At 42.5% G+C, this 17,487-nt stretch overlaps 2 protein-coding genes and 1 non-coding gene across 8 annotated transcripts in view; 1 reads left to right on the top strand and 2 right to left on the bottom strand.

Annotated features, from left to right (window-relative positions):
* Positions 1-5,314, top strand: part of SCAF4 (SR-related CTD associated factor 4) — a 64,081-nt gene extending 58,767 nt beyond the window's left edge. For all 3 annotated transcript variants that reach the window (XM_025380338.1, XM_025380340.1, XM_025380339.1), the window contains one exon: positions 3,977-5,314. In XM_025380338.1, the coding sequence (XP_025236123.1) occupies positions 3,977-4,950 (974 nt within the window). In that variant the 3' untranslated portion in view covers positions 4,951-5,314. The remainder of the gene's footprint in view (positions 1-3,976) is intronic.
* A 2,063-nt stretch (positions 5,315-7,377) lies between these two features.
* On the bottom strand, positions 7,378-16,658 carry SOD1 (superoxide dismutase 1). Of its 4 annotated transcripts, none has more exons than XM_025380344.1 (5): positions 16,414-16,658; positions 12,388-12,484; positions 9,758-9,827; positions 8,905-9,019; positions 7,378-7,830 (listed from the first exon to the last, which is right to left on the bottom strand). In XM_025380344.1, the coding sequence occupies exons 1-5, from the start codon at positions 16,483-16,485 to the stop codon at positions 7,723-7,725; spliced, it is 462 nt and encodes a 153-aa protein (XP_025236129.1). In that variant the 5' UTR covers positions 16,486-16,658; the 3' UTR covers positions 7,378-7,722. The 4 variants fall into 4 exon arrangements, with proteins under 4 accessions (XP_025236129.1, XP_025236127.1, XP_025236130.1 ...); XM_025380342.1 differs by having other exon boundaries at positions 8,902-9,019; XM_025380345.1 differs by having other exon boundaries at positions 8,902-9,019; positions 16,471-16,594.
* Positions 11,794-11,971, bottom strand: LOC112621997. The gene has a single exon (XR_003118905.1). It is a non-coding gene; the product is annotated as a small nucleolar RNA SNORA81 (small nucleolar RNA).
* Positions 16,659-17,487: the final 829 nt, after the last annotated feature.

Below are 17,487 nucleotides of genomic sequence, written 5' to 3' on the forward strand. Positions count from 1 at the left end.
TTCTCAAATTTGAATTCAGGCACTTAGAGCTGACACTCGTTTGGTCTGCCCTAACGCCTTGCTGTACTAAAAAATTGTTTCCCAGGTCTGAGCCCTTTTTTGTTTCACCTGTATTCCAGGGGAGTTAACACCATCATTCTTCTGATCTTGCGTTGACAGCTGCATCCGCTCAGTTAAGGCAGAGAGCTGTGTTCCTTCATCGCTTTCACCCCATCCTTCCTGTCCACTAAATGTCTTCTGTGTCCTCCATCCCTAGCACCTCTCTTTCACTTCAGTCTCTTGTCATTATCGCTGTCACTGCTGGATTCTCCGAAATGGCATTCCCCTCTTGGCTATCCTGTACACTACTTGCCAGAAGCATCTATCAAAAACCATCATAGAATCATTTATCCCTGCTAAAAATTCCTTGGTTTTCTGCACCACTAAAGGTCGAAGTCCAGGTTCCTCTATGGCACATAGGGCCTCTGAATTGCCCTGACTTACCTCTTTTAAACCTCATCTGTATTTTCTCCTTTCTTCTTAGTTTTCATCAAAAGTCATTTTGTTGTGGTTCTCTGAACCACACACACCACTGCTTTACCTTGCTATGCCTTTTCAAAAGCTGCTAGTAATGTCTTGATAGTAATGTCCTTCTTTAACTCACTAGCCTTGTCTCTTTTTCTTTGAGATCCAATTCAGACACCCCCAATGACTGCCACTCAGATGCACACACCAGCTTTATGAGTCCCACCTCTATACCACCATGCTAGCTTGTGCCATCTCCTACAGAAATTGAAATTTGTCCGTTTCTACCAAAGTTTGTCCCTTTTTTGGAGAAAAGGACTATTAAATGACTTAATAGATAATTCAGATATTTAATACATAATGTGAATGAATTGGGTTTTTAAACATGTATAACTTTAGAAAACTTGTCGGTGATACCACACATCGTATTTCCAGATGAAATGAATAATTGCTTTGAATGCCCTTTTCACCTAGGTGACTCACAATATACTCCGATGGTTTATGCCTAATGCCAGCTTTCCTAACAAGGAGTTCCTAGCTAGCATGCTTTCCAGAGTCTTCTGCCACCTAATGTGTTTTTAATATACCTGATTACATGTCCACTGCAAAAGGGAAAAAAAGGAACTACAGATAAAAAAAAAATGTTTTTTGTGGTCTGAAGGCCATCTGGGGCTATGGGCATATTCTATCAGAAATCTGTCAATTTAGTTGGCTCTCAAAGGTTTAAAAGGAAACCCAGCTGGCCACATCTTTTTAGCTTTATTTACGAAGAAGGGAAGGGATTTGAGTGTATAATGTTTTAAGCAGATCCCACACAAATATCCACATGTATCAAATAGGCAATTCTTTATAAAAATTGTGCTTTTATATGAGGTTTATGATTACTGTAAATTTTAACCCTGTTAATTTATACCCTCAAATGAATGCTGTAAAGTACCTAAGAGATGTGGTCCTTCAGACTGGGGTTTGTATTTTATCATCAGGGCCCATTTTCTCTCTGTAAGTTGAGATGGCTTTGCATCCTTTGGCCACTGTCAGATACTTGAGGATGCCAAGTCATGGGGCAATGACGAGTAGGACCTTCCCATTGCCCTTCAGGAATCACTCTCCTTTTGAAGACTCATCTCAACTAAATTCTCTTGTTACAATAAGATGCTTTGAAACTGTGTCTTCCGTTTTTCTGGTGTTATTTTAAAATTTGGCACGGCCACTTGAACCTATAGATAGGCACCAGAATGTGCTACGCTGACCTCTGTAACAGTAAACTTTGGTCATTTTAGTCCTGGAAAACAGATCTTTCCTAATAAAAAGGTGATGGGAAAGTAAAGTTCTGTTTGTTTCAGGTGTTTCTGTATAATGATCCCTCTATTAAAGGACTGTGCCTGGGCATATACATTTTATGTTTTGGACTAAATTCCACAAGTGTTGGAACTACACTATTCCTTTACAAAGTGAAAGCAAGGACGTATGCTTCTCTTACCCCAGGGTATGATATATACTCAGTAAATATTTCCCAGATGATGTGAAGAATATTTTATTTCTATCTGAGATAAGGTGTAGCTGGTGTCCTGTACATGTTCATTGTCTGGGATTTTCCCAAAGAGTCTAAAGAGCCTGTGAAGAGTCATCACCACATCCATTTCACAGGTTCTGGCGTTTTTGCTATGGTAGTCAGCATTTCCCAACTTTAGACCTGACGTGAAAGCTCAATGTGTTTTTTCCAGTTACCAAAGTACTTGAGTTTATGGCAGGTGTTGAAGAAGCAGGAGGAGTTAAGATTTTAATTATCAGAAATGGAAAATGTGTTTATTTTTTGCAAAATCAAATGTTTAGTATTAGGATTTATTACTTTTCTAAATAGATATGCAGAATAATAATTTCACAGCTACAGGAGCCAAACACTGAACTCACTCTTAAGTGTTTTATCCTATTTGACCTCAACAAGTGGCAGGTATTATTACTATGCCCATTTTATAAGCCAGAATGCTGAGGCACATGTCCGAGATTATATTTCACCGAACATAATATATTCCTCTTTAGGCATTTAGAAGAAGATATTTTTGTTTATGTAAATACCAAAGCTGTTGAGTTTTTATGTTAAAAGAGTTATAAACTAGTTTACATACCTTTTCAGGCCCACTTTAGTGCTAAAGTGTGACAAGTACTATTGGACAACACGTTGTGGGTAGCAAAAACTAAAGTAGAAGTTCTTGTTTAGCATGATATAATTATTAGTACATAAAATCTAGAAACAGGACTTTTGCTAAATTTGCTGAAGTAAGTCGGAAGAAGTTTATTCAAATTGTAAACCTAAATAACATGATGTTGGGGAAGAAAGAAAGTAACTAGTACTAAAGTATTGGTCATTTTTCTGTCAGTGTCACCCAAGTATTTTTCTTACCATTGCCATAACTTGCCCAAAGACCTTTCTGCAGCACGTGGGTAAATAGCATATTCTTAACAGTATCTGGAACATTTTCCATTATCAGAATAACTCCTTTCAGTCATAGTATTATGGTATTTGTCTTGTAATATTTATATTTGCAAAGGAATAAATTGAGAGATTCCAGTGCTTTTGTTACCTAAGTGGTAAACCCCAAGCAGAAAAAGATAGGTTGTTGAACTTATGTGACTCTTATATCAGTATGAGCAAACCCTTATGTAGATGGGAAAATAAAACCCACGAAGTCACTGTTAGTTCAGCCGCACCAACCTTACCAGACTTGCCACCTTTGGAAGAATGAATAGAAAGAATGAATAGAAGGCAAACAGCTGAACATTGAGCATTATTCAGGTCATGATGACCTCGCAAGTTAGATATTGTGCTGTGCCTTGAAAAAGGAACTGTAACAATAAACTTCACGTTTGTGTATGGATCTTTGTTTTGTAGACATTAGTGTTTAATTGATGGACAGTGCATAGTAACTGCATGAGGCATTTTAATAATATGGACTAAGTGTAGCATGGAATCAAAGAGATCTTCCTCTTTACTGGGTTTTCTAGGTCAGTGACCTCATTTTTTTCTAGTAGTAAGAAGACCTAGGGTGTAAGTTTTCTGTGTGCCCCTGCAGTCTGCTTAGTTAGCTTGAATAGTTACTGATGGTGAATGTTCATCTCATGAGGACTTAGCACATTGTGTTTCTGAAATGTATTTGGAGTGGGAAACAGCTTCTGATGAAAGCTACAGGAGATTCTGACATAGGCTTTGAAAATTGGTATTACCATTACTATTTTATTTTCCAGTTTATTCTGGCCCTTACCTGTATTAGATACTTCAAAAATCTCTTTGCAGTTGCTTGCCTTAGGTTGTTACTAGGCCTCACACTGGGTTTGTGATGGGTAGACTGGCCCACAGTATGAAATTTGAAGATTGTGGGTTGAATTTGATTTTGCTTTAAGCTCCACAGAACACAGCTGAAACTGGAGTGCCATCTTCTGTGGTGTTGACGTTTTTATTTTTGTCGTCTTTTAGGCACTCAAGGAGTTGCCCCTGGTCCTGTAATTGGACTTCAGGCACCATCTACTGGTCTTCTTGGCGCCCGGCCCGGTCTCATCCCACTCCAGCGCCCTCCGGGAATGCCCCCACCTCACTTACAGCGGTTCCCTTTGATGCCGCCCCGTCCCATGCCACCGCACATGATGCACAGAGGCCCGCCGCCAGGACCAGGGGGCTTTGCGATGCCCCCACCTCATGGAATGAAAGGTCCCTTCCCACCACATGGCCCGTTCGTTAGGCCTGGTGGAATGCCAGGGCTCGGGGGCCCAGGGCCAGGCCCAGGGGGTCCTGAAGACAGAGACGGAAGGCAACAGCCGCCGCAACAACAGCAGCAGCAGCAGCAGCAGCCGCCGCAGCCGCAGCCGCCCCAGCAACAGCAACAGCAGCAGCAGCAGCAGCAGCAGCCGCCGCCATCACAACAGCCTCCACCAACACAGCAGCAGCCACAGCAGTTTAGAAATGATAACAGACAGCAGTTCAATTCAGGTAGAGACCAAGAAAGGTTTGGAAGAAGATCTTTCGGAAATAGGGTGGAAAATGACCGGGAACGGTATGGGAACCGTAATGATGATAGAGATAATAGTAACCGTGACAGGAGAGAGTGGGGAAGGAGGAGCCCTGACCGGGACAGGCACAGAGACTTGGAAGAGAGAAATAGACGCTCTAGTGGGCATCGAGACAGAGAGAGAGATTCTAGAGATAGAGAGTCTCGTAGAGAGAAGGAAGAAGCAAGAGGAAAGGAAAAGCCTGAGGTGACAGACAGGGCAGGTGGTAACAAAACCGTTGAACCTCCCATTAGCCAAGTGGGAAATGTAGACACTGCTTCAGAACTTGAGAAGGGGGAGTCTGAGGCTGCAGTCCTAAAGCCTTCTGAAGAGTTACCTGCTGAGGCTACCTCATCCGTTGAACCCGAAAAGGATTCTGGCTCAGCAGCAGAGGCTCCTCGTTAAGAGACTGGAATTCGTGAAAATGTGACAGTGACACTTCCTGGAGTGTAGAGCTTGAGGTGTACAGATGCTGTATTATATCCGCTCCCGCTGTACTGCAGCCCCGCGCCAGCTGGTGGGGAACTGTAAGCAATTTGATTGCTTCCCTTCTATTTAAAAATAGCCACAAAATAACAAAAAATACTGAAAATATGAATAAATATTACCCTTTTTGCTGTAACTTTTTAAAAGTTTTGACTTTAAAAAGTTTACAAATCGTAATTAGAAGTGCTCTCTATTTTTTTTTTTTTTAATTTAAGACAAGGTAACGGTGAAAGCTCCTCAAAACAATAGGGATGTTTTTAATAAACTCTATTTTCGTAACAAACTTTAATGTGTGCTATTCTTCCTACACTGCATTAAGGTGGAAAAGGATTGTTCACCATCAAAGTTTGAGCTGTTAATACTGTATTGGAGTCTAAATTAGACTTATTTGATGAAAATCGACATTTTATGTAGTTATTCTCACTTTCATATGTAATACTTTTGAATTTTAGTGTTTCAGTCATAAGGTAAAGGTTAGTTGTTTTAATGTCAATTGAAAAGCTGTGTTTGCAATTCAATCGAGGTTTTTTTTTTTGTTCCCACATTGGCTTTGTGGTATATGTTGCCCTAATTAATTTGTAAGATTTTGCTGGGGGAAAAGTTAATTCCAGTGTTACATGTTGTACTATAAATTATCTGACTGCCTGGGTATTACGTTAGAAGGTTGCATGTGTGTGTGTGTTGTTTCTTTTTTTTTCCCAACCATCCCACTGAATTTTTCAAAAGGGTAAAAGAATCAAGGTTAACATTTGCAACCTAAAAGCTTTTTGTTGTGTTTGAGGACTTCAGTGCAACCTATTGTTTCCTTATATAAGCCTTGCCTATTGCCTTTCTTTACCAGTTTTTTAATTCCCCTGCTGGGCAGAGGTAAACTGAACTTTTCCCCCACATACACTTTTTTTCTTTTGCTTAAAGTTGGTGGGTTAACTAGAAAAAATTGTTGTAGGTTATCCAAGAATTACATGAAGACATCCAAAGCCAAGTCAAGCCTTTATCTGAAATTGCAGGAAATCCAGTGCCAAGACCTGATGTCACACTATCCAAATATTTATGGCCTTCAAGTTGTTTTGAATTACTTTTTTAAACTCCTGGTTTCAGTATGCTTAGCAGTTAACTTTGTCTTTGCCGTCATCCTCAGGCAAAGCTGCTTTATTACTCTGGTTTTTAAATAATACTCAGCAGCAAGGCCTTTGGTTTGATGGGGAGAATATATCTAGGGCAATGTCCTTATATTCCTGCCTTTAGAAAATGAGAGAAAATTGTTGTATCTGTAAATTTAAATTATAAAACTTGTCCTTAATTTTACACTGGCCCAAAAAAAAGTCCTAACAAATGGCTTCTGGAAGAAAACGTGATTACTCAACATCCAGACTTGAAGGACTTACAGCCTGTATTTCCAACTTAAAGTATTAAGAGCATCCTATATGCACATGAGATGACTACTCCTAACTGGTAGCGTGATTATATTTGAAGTTTGAAAGGCGTGAGTCTCTAATTCTTAAGAGTTATTCCACATAGGCAACAAACTACATTAGGGAAATGGGTTAAATACTGTTTTTTAAACATTACCGAGATTTAAAGAATGGTGGTTTTAACCACTTACTGTAAGCATATTGTTCTTTAACATAATTTTAAAACTTTGGAAACACCACAGATTTGTCTTCCCAATTTAGCTTTTCCTCTCCTACATTTGATAAAGTACGTATTTATGAACAGATTGTCACTTACTCATGGTTTATCAGAAATATTCTACAATTTACAATTTCCAATTGAATAGTCAAACCTGAGTTAGGTTAACATTTAAAAGCATTCTCTCTCAGGTACGTAAATACATTGAGAGAAAGTGACTCATTTCACTAATTCGGTGTGTAAATTAATAAACAGCCAGAACCCACAGTCAAACATTTCCTTGGTTCTATCTTCCAATGGTATAGATTTCTTTAAAGGGCTAATCTGTTAAGTAGGTTGTGCCAACGTCCACCCTTGAATGTACAATTTGTGCCATTCTGGCAGGTAGATAATCTTATTAGCTAGCTGAGGCTGTAATTTGCCTTTTAAACTCACTAAAAGTTATCAAATGGCTCTCTTACACCATAACGTCTTTTTAAAATGAGGTACTTTATGAATCAAAATGCTAAAATGACTAAGCAAGAACATTTCCCTAAAGCTTTCAAAGGACAGCCTGTTGTCTAAGCAGAGTTGTGTTCGTATTAGCTAAAAGACCTGCTGTTTTAAAAGTATGCATTTTGATGATCTCAAAACACTTTCAAAGTAAAATGCTATCACTGTTAGTATTACTAAATCTGTTCCGCTGAAGCTGTTTATATAAATAAGTATCAGAGCTAATTTAGTTTGAACTTGGATTCTTTTAATAGGCTCAAAATGAGTGCCATACAGGGTTTTTATTCACAGGCTTGAATGAGAATTGAAGAAATTCTGACAAGTTTAATACCCATCTGTGATTAAGTCTGGCAAAATACAGGTCATTGAAACAGACATTTTAATTGAGTTTTATAAAACTATACAAATCTTCCAGGTGATCATCAACCAGTTTCTCATTACAGGTACTAAGCAAACGTCACACAATTACACTTTTAAGATTACAGTGTTTAATGTTTATCAAGATACATTTCTACAGCTAGCAGGATAACAGATGAGTTAATGGGCCTCAGACTACATCCAAGGGAATGTTTATTGGGCGATCCCAATTACACCACAAGCCAGACGACCTCCAGCGTTTCCTGTCTTTTTACTTTCTTCATTTCCACCTTTGCCCAAGTCATCTGCTTTTTCATGGACCTGTAAAAAATTGTAAGAAGATAACTTTGGGCTGTCAAGTAATCACTACCTCCTCCCAACAATACCCAAAAGATGTTTAAGAACCTCATAATATTAGAAAAATAACATTAATCCTAGTAGATATACTAATACTTAGTAGTTTAAAAGTAAAAACTACTATTCAAAGCTTTTTCTTGGTGTTGCAAAGACATTACCTTTAAACATTAGGTAAGTGTTGCTATCTCTAAATGAAATATTAAAAACCCAAATAACTATGTTGTAGACCACCACACACTACCCTCAGTCCTCCATGATAAGTTACAGTAACTGTAGTTCAGCAGTCACTCTTTGGCAATTTAATTGCTTTGGAAAAAAAGGAAAGTGAAAGTAACTCTCAAAATTTCATACCAAATGAATGACAGGCCTATAAATAAGACATAATGCTAAAAAACCTTAATACTTTAGCAACAGTATTTTGAATTTTGTTCAACAAACCTTTGTAAACAATTTTTCTGCTTTACAACTATGGCTCAAGAAAACCTTAAAAATAAAAGGGTTAACTGAATGGAAGTGACTAATGAATGTTAATGCCCTCAAAGGGAGGTAAAAGAGAGCTAGTCTACCTGGTGTTTTGCATGAACCAGATGCATTCCCCAGAATAACTTGGGGCAACAGCTTCCCACAAGTTAAACAAGTCATGATAACCTGCAGTCCTGGATGAACATGAATACTGAAGTCCATCCCAGGTTTTAAACTTAACAAAATGTTCTGTTTAACAAGTGAGAAACCCAATCCTGGCAAGAAAATCTGGCCATTTTAAAACTAAAGACTACTCTGTTTTCCAAACTCAGATCTAATATGGTCAAATGTAACCTGCTTTCTACTGCATCTTAGCAGAACAGTGTTCTTAACTGACCTAGATAAAATAATTGATTTTCACCATAACTGTCCAATAAAATTGCTTTTCCTAATTTGAACTGCAAGTACAATTTATCTGGATCTTTAGAAACCACGACTAACAATCATAAAGTGAAGAGATACATGACTGTATGTTAGACGAAGTTTTATGTATATCCTTTTATGAAAACTCACCACCAATGTGCGGCCAATGATGGAATGGTCTCCTGAGAGTGAGATCACAGAATCTTCGAAAGACACATTGGCCACACCATCTTTGCCAGCAGTCACATTGCCCAGGTCTCCAACATGCCTAATAATGGAAAAGCATCAGATGGATTAGGGCTGACTCCACTAAACATCAAGGTAGTTCATGAGCTAAATTAAAACTTGACTGAGTAAACACAAATTTGCAAACAAGTAGCTAGGCATTCTGAACACAGCTCTTCAAACAAGGCTTCAAGTCTACAAACTCATGCTCTGGGAAGAAAGATGGGGGTGCACCTCATTTCAGAAGTACCAAAGGGTAAACTCTCAGTTACTGAGTTATGCCTGTTAATTATTGGCATAGCTAACAAAGCTATGTCCCAAGGCCTCTGATATAAAAATCTTGTCCTTAGATTTAGTATTTTCCTGAAAGGCTTTCAGAAAACATACACATACAAATGGAGTCTCGACTAGTTTTCAGTATCAATTTTTTTTTATCTACAGACGCTTCCTATGTTTCACGATGATTGATTCTGCTAGTGGTTGACAGTACTGTTACTCATGACATTTCCTGTATAAGTTCCCCTTTGGCACCTGTATTAGTTCTATATTCAATAAATGCTACAAAACCAAATCGTTTTAAGTGTCCCCATTTGTCAATTCCTTTAAGCCCAGGAAGTAAAAGCATTCCAGCATTTGGGAGCAGGGGTTTAGATGAGTCAGCAAGTTCAAAAACAAAGGTGGGGGAGAACACGGAATTATCTTAGCACATATTTACAAGTAGTATACCATATGAACTCCAGAAAGCTATCGCCATTATTACAAGAGTTAAGCATCTTGTTACCTCTCTTCATCCTTTGGCCCACCGTGTTGTCTGGATAGAGGATTAAAGTGAGGACCTGCACTGGTACAGCCTATTTACAAGAAAAAGAAAAAAAAAAAAGCTAAATTATGAATTAAAGTTCCCAAATACATTCTAAAAAGAAACACTGCTAAAACTTCCCATGGAGAGAGCGGGGACCTGCATCACAACTTCTGGGATAAGCAACACCTTGGTACAGGCATGGTGAGAAGGGAACAGAAACAAGTCTATGGCCGGGCAAGGTGGCTAACACCTGGAATCCCAGCACTTTGGGAAGCTGAGGTGGGTGAATCATCTGAGGTCAGGAGTTTGAGACCAGCCTGGCCAACATGGCAAAACCCTGTCTCTACTGAAAAATACAAAAATTAGCTAGACATGGTGGTGTGCACTTGTAGTCCCAGCTACTTGATAGGCAGAGGCAGGAGAATCGCTTGAACCTGGGAGGCAGAGATTGCAGTAAGCTGAGATTGCACCACTGTACTCCAGCCTAGGCAACAGAGCAAGGCTGCGTCTCAAAAAAAAAAGCAAGTTCTAACTACTATCTGACACTCGTAAAGTGAACACCCTTCTCTGGGCTTCGGCTTCTTCACTGTACAATAAGGGACCAGGCTCATCTTCAACAGTTTTTCTATCATTAAAATCCCATGGTTAAGATCCAAATTTGTAAGAATGTAGTACACTTTAACTACAAAAAACTCATCTCCCCAGCAACATACTGCCAAGCAGTTCTACCTGTGCCCTTTACTTGGTGCAGGCAGAATATTCAACAGCATCTTATGTGCAAGGGCCAAGGCTGCTGCTGCCTTACACAACTCCAGGGGGCGGCATTCCGACTGTACCCTGTGTAGAAGGTGCTCCTGTGCGCCACGGGATGACTTCACAGAGCACAACCTCGACAGCACAGGAGGCCCTTTCGTAACACGGCTGCCTTCAGCAGTCCTCTCACGCCCAGGAGTCCCACACAGGGAGAAAGGCAGGCAAGTTACAGGACGCAGCACCGCAGTCACCTCCCAACCCAGAGGCGGGAAGCCAAAAAGCAACTTGGGGAATTTCAGCAATTACAGAAACGGATCAAATCTGATCACTACAAATCACTATTTGAAACTAAATTAGCAAGATGAATAAAGTTAATTTAAGAAGAAACCTATAAACAAAAAATTCAGATTACTCAAATATGGCAAAAGACCACTAAATGCAATTGAACTCATAAACTTTTGTTAACTTGCTTCCAATCCCAAATTAAGAATATAAAACTTGGCAGTTTCTCTGAACCTACTCAGGTTCAGGGGCTGCCTGATTTTTTAAAAATACTAAAAAAAATTTTTAAGCATATTCCAAAGTACCAGTGATCCTCTGCATTCCATCTCCAGGTTGTATCCTACTTCTGTCCCACTAAGGAGCCAGTGTTTGCGGTGTGGAGCTACTCTTACATGACATTATGCAAACGAATGCAGCCCCTTCGCTTGAGGCACCCACCCTCAACCCCCAGCTCAAACCCCTGGGATCATTACAAAAGTTAAGAACCCAAGTTATTTCCTATTGCCTTCTTTAAAAAACAGTTTCTTCTGGCTGGGCACAGTGGCTCATGCCTGTAATCCCAGCACTTTGGGAGGCCGAGATGGGTGGATCACAAGGTCAGGAGATCAAGACCATCTTGGCTAACACAGTGAAACCCCATCTCTACTAAAAAAACAAAAAAATTAACCAGGCGTGGTGGCGGCGCCTGTAGTCCCAGCTACTCAGGAGGCTGAGGCAAGAGAATGGCGTGAACCCAGGAGGCACAGCTTGTAGCGAGCCAAGATGGCGCCACTGCACTCCAGCCTGGGCGACAGAGTAAGACTTGTCTCCAAAAAAAAAAAAAAAAAATCCTCTTCTACAATGATGCCATAAGACAAAAAACATCAACTCTTTCCCTTTCTTTTCCACACCTAGGTGACAAAAACCAGTTTTGTGGCTAATCTTAAGGTTGATCTTCAAAGTTATTTTAACTTCACTTTTTTTTTTTTTGGTTTCTAAAGATATACTACACCAAATCTTAAGACAAAGGGCACTGGGCATTAAGAAGCAGGTCCACCCCAGTCTTCACAATCTAGTGCAGTTACTTTTCTTCTTGTGTATACTCTGCTGGCATTATTACAAAAACCAAGATATGGTCCTAGTTTCTGCCATTTTAGCACAGTGTTGACACAATAAAGTTGACCTCTTTTTTAAAAGAAAAGTTGAGGGTTTTGCCAGGCACAGTGGCTCACACCTGTAATCCCAGCACTTTGGGAGGTGCAGGAGGATAAACCACTTGAGCCCAGCAGTTCAAGACTAGCCTGGACAATATGAAACCCCACGGCTAGAAAAAAATACAAAAAGTAGCCAGGCGTGGTGGCGTATGCCTGTAGTCCCAGCTAGAGGCCAAGGCATGAGGATCACTGGAGCCTGGGAGGCCGAGGCTAAGGTGAGCCATGATCGCACAGCACCACTGCACTCCAGCCTGGGTGACAGAGCAAGACCCTGTCTCAAAAACAAAAACAAGCTGAGGAGTTTTAACATTTAGGGGCTACTCTACTGTTTATCTAACTAGGTTGAACAAGTATGGGTCACCAGCACAGCACAACACCCACCTTGTGTATTATCTCCAAACTGATGAACATGGAATCCATGCAGGCCTTCAGTCAATCCTGTAATGCTTCCCCACACCTTCACTGGTCCATTACTTTCCTTTAATCAAAGAAAAGTGCAAAGTTGGAGAGAGTTTCTGAACAAAGAAAATGGCTGATTTACCTTTACCCCTCACAGTAAAGTAAAAAGCAGCCAGACTTGGGAGTGGAAAAATCTGTGTCCAAATCCCGGGCCGACCACTTTCTAGCCAGGGAACCTCCAGCAAGCTGCTTAACTGCTCTAGGCCTGTGTCCTCAAAAGGGAGATGGTAATCTTGTTCCCACACTCAATGCACAAGCGCCCTGTGGCCAGGCTTCGTGATTAAATAACATAAAAAGCACCAAATAGAGTGGTAAGTAAAGTGAGTACCTACACGTCAGAGTTAGATACTTCATAGGGTTTGACTATTACAGTAAATATGTAATATAAGTACCTATTTAGTAAACACTTGAATAGGTCATATTTGTACATGTTGAATATACATGTACACATAAACCTTTTTGGTTTGTTTTGAGACGGAGTCTCGCTCTGTCGCCCAGGCTGGAGGGCAGTGGCGCGATCTCGGCTCACTGCAAGCTCCACCTCCCGGGTTCACGCCATTCTCCTGCCTCAGCCTTTTTAACCCAAAAGGTGTATGTCTCATCATACGCTCTTTAGCCCCTTGCTGCTTCTCCATATAGACACTCTTCCATACGGCATACACACTTTAAAACAAAGAAAAAGGCACCCTGGAAACGTCCAACAGGCTACCCTAGGACCCCTGCTCTCCACTCCCCACTCAGTGTGTGTTTTTAAGTTTCCATCAAAGTTTTTTTTTTTTTTTTTTTTTTTTTTTTTTTTTGAGATGGAGTCTAGCTCTCTCGCCCAGGCCAAAGAGCAGTGGCATGATCTCAGCTCACTGCAAGCTCCGCCTCCCAGGTTCATGCCATTCTCCTGCCTCAGCCTCCTGAGTAGCTGGGACTACAGGCGCCCACCACCACCACGCCCAGTTAATTTTTTGTATTTTTAGCAGAGACGGGGTTTCACCGTGTTAGCCAGGATGGTCTCGATCTCATGACCTCGTGATCCGCCCCTTCGGCCTCCCAAACTGCTGGGATTACAGGCGTGAGCCACCGCGTCCGGCTATCATAGGTATTTTTAATTAGCAGTCAGAAAATATCCTATTCCACTGCCCTCAGGAGAGGACTGATTCTAGTCTAACCAGAGGTACTACTGTTTTCTGAAATCTTTTCAAGCACTGAAACCTAGATAACCTTTCCACTCTACCAAAAAGAAAGCAAGCAGTATCGCCATTCAGGCAATGGTGACAGGTAATGGTGCTCCGTGGCTACATACAGAAATCAAGGACGTTACGAGTAGATCTCAGGACTAAAATAAACACAGCATCCACACCACACCGTCATACATGTTTGTGTCTCTTGTTTTTAGCTTGGTTTTCAAATAGGGACAACAGTTAAGGGGCATTAACCCTTAAGACATGACTTTCCACTGGAAAATACCACTGCTCAAACGAAGGATTCTGGCAATTGCGGCCTTTTAAAATTCTTTTCTTTTTCAGAATAGACACTGTGACTCTTCTACAACCTCTAATTTTGGAAAAACTCAAATGTGAAAGTTGTCCCTCAAATATGCTGTGTTATCAAGAGCACAGGGCCAAAAAGAGGAGGTTCTTTCAAACCTCCATTTAACGGGTAATACATTGGGAACATGTAAGTAGCTGTGCTTAGGTACAACCCTACAGGGACCAGGCTGTGAACTCAAGTGAGTAACACAGGCCTGGAAAGCTCCAGCAGTACTGTCCTGGGCTAATGAAGGCTCAGTATGAAGAGATCTCCAACAATTCTTCAAGAGAAGCTAGGAAAACTGGACTATTAGGTGAAAAATTCTGATTTGTAAAAACTAGCCACGAGTCTAAGATTTTAAACACGGAATAGGCCACGCCAGGTAGTTTATAGCCAATTTATTATCTCTGCATATCTGGAAAGCTGGAATGCTCCACTATCCAAGGCTCTTTCTCAGGTACAAGGGGCACCAACCAAAACGAAGTCAGGCGCTTAAAAGAAGGAACTATGCACGCTGCTCAGGGAAGGTGGAAAATGACAGAAACCTGGGTTCATGCATGGATTCTCAAAGGCTAGGGAGAAGGAATTCCACAGAGGCGTCTTAAGACTAGTACTGGTGGCCAGGCGCAGTGGCTCACGCCTGTAATCCCACCACTCTGGGAAGCCGAGGCGGGTGGATCACGAGGTCAAGAGATCGTGACCATCCTGGCCAACATGGTGAAACCCGGTCTCTACTAAAAGACAAAAAATTAGCTGGGCGTGGTGGCACGCGCCTGTAATCCCAGCTACCCGGGAGCCTGAGGCAGGAGAATTGCTTGAACCCAGGAAGCGGAGGTTGCAGTGAGCCGAGATCGCGCCACTGCACTCCAGCCTGGGCAAGAGAGCGAGACTCGGTCTCAGAAACAAAACACAACACTAGTACTAGTGAATTATGTGGGAATAAGTAAAGAGGGACAAAACAAAGTCTGACAAATGAAACAGCAAAATGGAGTCAAATGCCAAAGAACCTTTTCCAGAAAATCTGGAGACGTATTAAAGAAAAAAGCTAAACTCGTATCTCCCTCATATACATTTCAGACACTTGCACAGACTAACTTCCTGTCCTCTCACCTTTCCGTAAACCCCTTTAAAGACTGAATCTCATTCATATGATAAATATTGTCTCATGACTTTTAAGCCGAGTACGAGACAATTTTCCACCAATTGGTAACTTCACTAAAGCTCTGGGGACAGTGTTATCACAAGCACCTTCCTTGCAACACGTTTTGCAGTTTTACTGATAATAGCTATGAAAATATTTCTGTACATTTTACAAGAGTCGTTCAGAAGTTTGTCTCTGACCATCTTAGCAACGTGCCTACTGGCAGAGCAATTTTAAAGCCACTTCACAGAAAATTTGGCTTAAGAAATGCTCCGACAAGAGTTACTAAGTACCAATTCGGTGTAACGGAAACTTCAGGTCTTCCAATTTCCAAATCCCAAACCCCACCCATTGTCCTCAAACAACAGTCCTCAATCGTAGGTGCACATCAAAATCACATTTGGAAACTTAAAAAACAGCAATAATCACCTGCGCTAGGACAGGTTTTGATGTAATTGGTCTGAGGTTGGGCTCTGGTGTATTTTTAGTAAGATCTTCAAATAAGCTAACTGTGCACCCAAAGTTAAGAATCATTGCCCTCGAAAGTCCCCAAAACGGTCAGTTAAAACTCTGGCTCTCGGAGCTTAGGAGGAGGAAAAGGACCTCTATTCAAGGCTACCTTCTCTGCCCTTGCAGCCCAACCATGACCTAGAACAGAGGCCAACAAACTCCTGCAAAGTGTCACACAAACGGTCTCTGTTGCGTATTTTTCTTTACCAAAGCCTTTTAAAAATATAAAAACCATACTTAGCCTTAGAGCTGTACAAAAGCGGAGACTCCCTGACCCAGAGCGCTGAAGCCGGAACGCGGAGAGGGATGCTAAGACACCAGGCGGGCCCAGGCGCAGTCGCCATCCCCGGGCCGGGCCTGTCACTGCGCCACTCGGTGTCCACGGGACCCTCAGGAACGAGAACACAGCCAAGCAAGGGAGCACAGCTGCTCCAAGCACCACGACAGAGCCCGCGGCGGCGGCCCACGGACCCCGGAGGGCAGCACGCCCACGCCCGCCCCCGCGGCAATCCCTCCCCGCGCTCCCGCCACGCGCAGGCCCAGCCCCGCGGCGGCCTCGGTCCCACACCCCGCACCCGGGCCCGCCCGATGACTCAGCACTTAGCGGGCACCGCACCGCTGGGGGCAAAGGCACCGACCGGGCGGCACGGGCCGAGGCCGGGCGGGGGACCAGGGCGGTCCCGAGGCCTGGCTGGCGACCCGCTCCTAGCGCAGGTGCTCGGGGCGACGAGCGGGCGGGAGCGGCCTCGCAAACAAGCCTCCGCCCCGGCCCTTGCCTTCTGCTCGAAATTGATGGTGCCCTGCACTGGGCTGTCGCCCTTCAACACGCACACGGCCTTCATCGCCATGACTTGCTAGGCCACGCCGCGGTCCTGCTTCCGAGTATTGCGAGACTGACCGCAAACGCTGCAGCAGACTATGCCGCAAAGCGGGACCACGGCGCCGCGACTACTTTATAGGCCGGACCTCCGCGCCCCGCCCACTCTGGCCCCAAACCAGTCACAGCGCACGCGCTCAGCCCGCCCCCTGCGGCAGCCTCGGGACGCGAGTGGCAGGAAATGACTGGGGGCGGGGCCAAGGGGGCCGCGTGCGCCTCAGACTTCCCCCCGCCCCGCAGCCGGGAAAGGTCCAGAACCCCGAAATGTGGAAAAAACACAGCCTTTTTTTCACGGGGGCGTGGCCCGACGGTTGCAGGACGCGAAATTGGCAAAATGATGTAAACAAGGTACGCCTTGAAAATCTGAAGTCACTTTGTCTAGAAATGTCATTGGTTATGACTGACTTTCGCCACAGCATCTCATTTGTTACTCAGAAATTAGGACGGCCCAAGATGGATGCTTTTGTAGTTTTCTTTTTTTTTTTGTCTTGTTTTTTAATTTTCTGAGGGCATAGAAAGTCGCTACACCTCAATCCCTGGCCTCACCTTTTCTTCCCCTGCAGTTGTTTTAGTCCTTAGCACAGAGTTTCTTATTTGGTTGGCAGAATTCGGTATTCTTTTTATATTTTTCCTGTTTGGCAACGCTACAACCCTACAGATAACCAAAACGGCAACTAGTTGGCTTCTAGGCATCTCCTGCGTTTTTGCCTGGCCCCAAGGCCACAACACTCAAGGAGGGTAGAATGGTGAAATAATTTGTGATGTCTCCATACAACAGGAATGATAAATATGACTTACTTTTCAAGGGAAATATTTCAAAAACATATGATGAAATGAGAAAATAGTACAAACTACTTTTGTCCGGGGCGAAGGGGTTGTTTATTTGATTTTTGAGACAGGGTATTGCTCTGTCACCCAGGCTGGAGTGCAGTGGCACGATCATATCTCACTGCAGCCTCGACCTCCTGGGTTC

Source organism: Theropithecus gelada, chromosome 3 (assembly GCF_003255815.1).
Source record: "Theropithecus gelada isolate Dixy chromosome 3, Tgel_1.0, whole genome shotgun sequence".
Taxonomy (NCBI): Eukaryota; Metazoa; Chordata; class Mammalia; order Primates; family Cercopithecidae; genus Theropithecus; species Theropithecus gelada.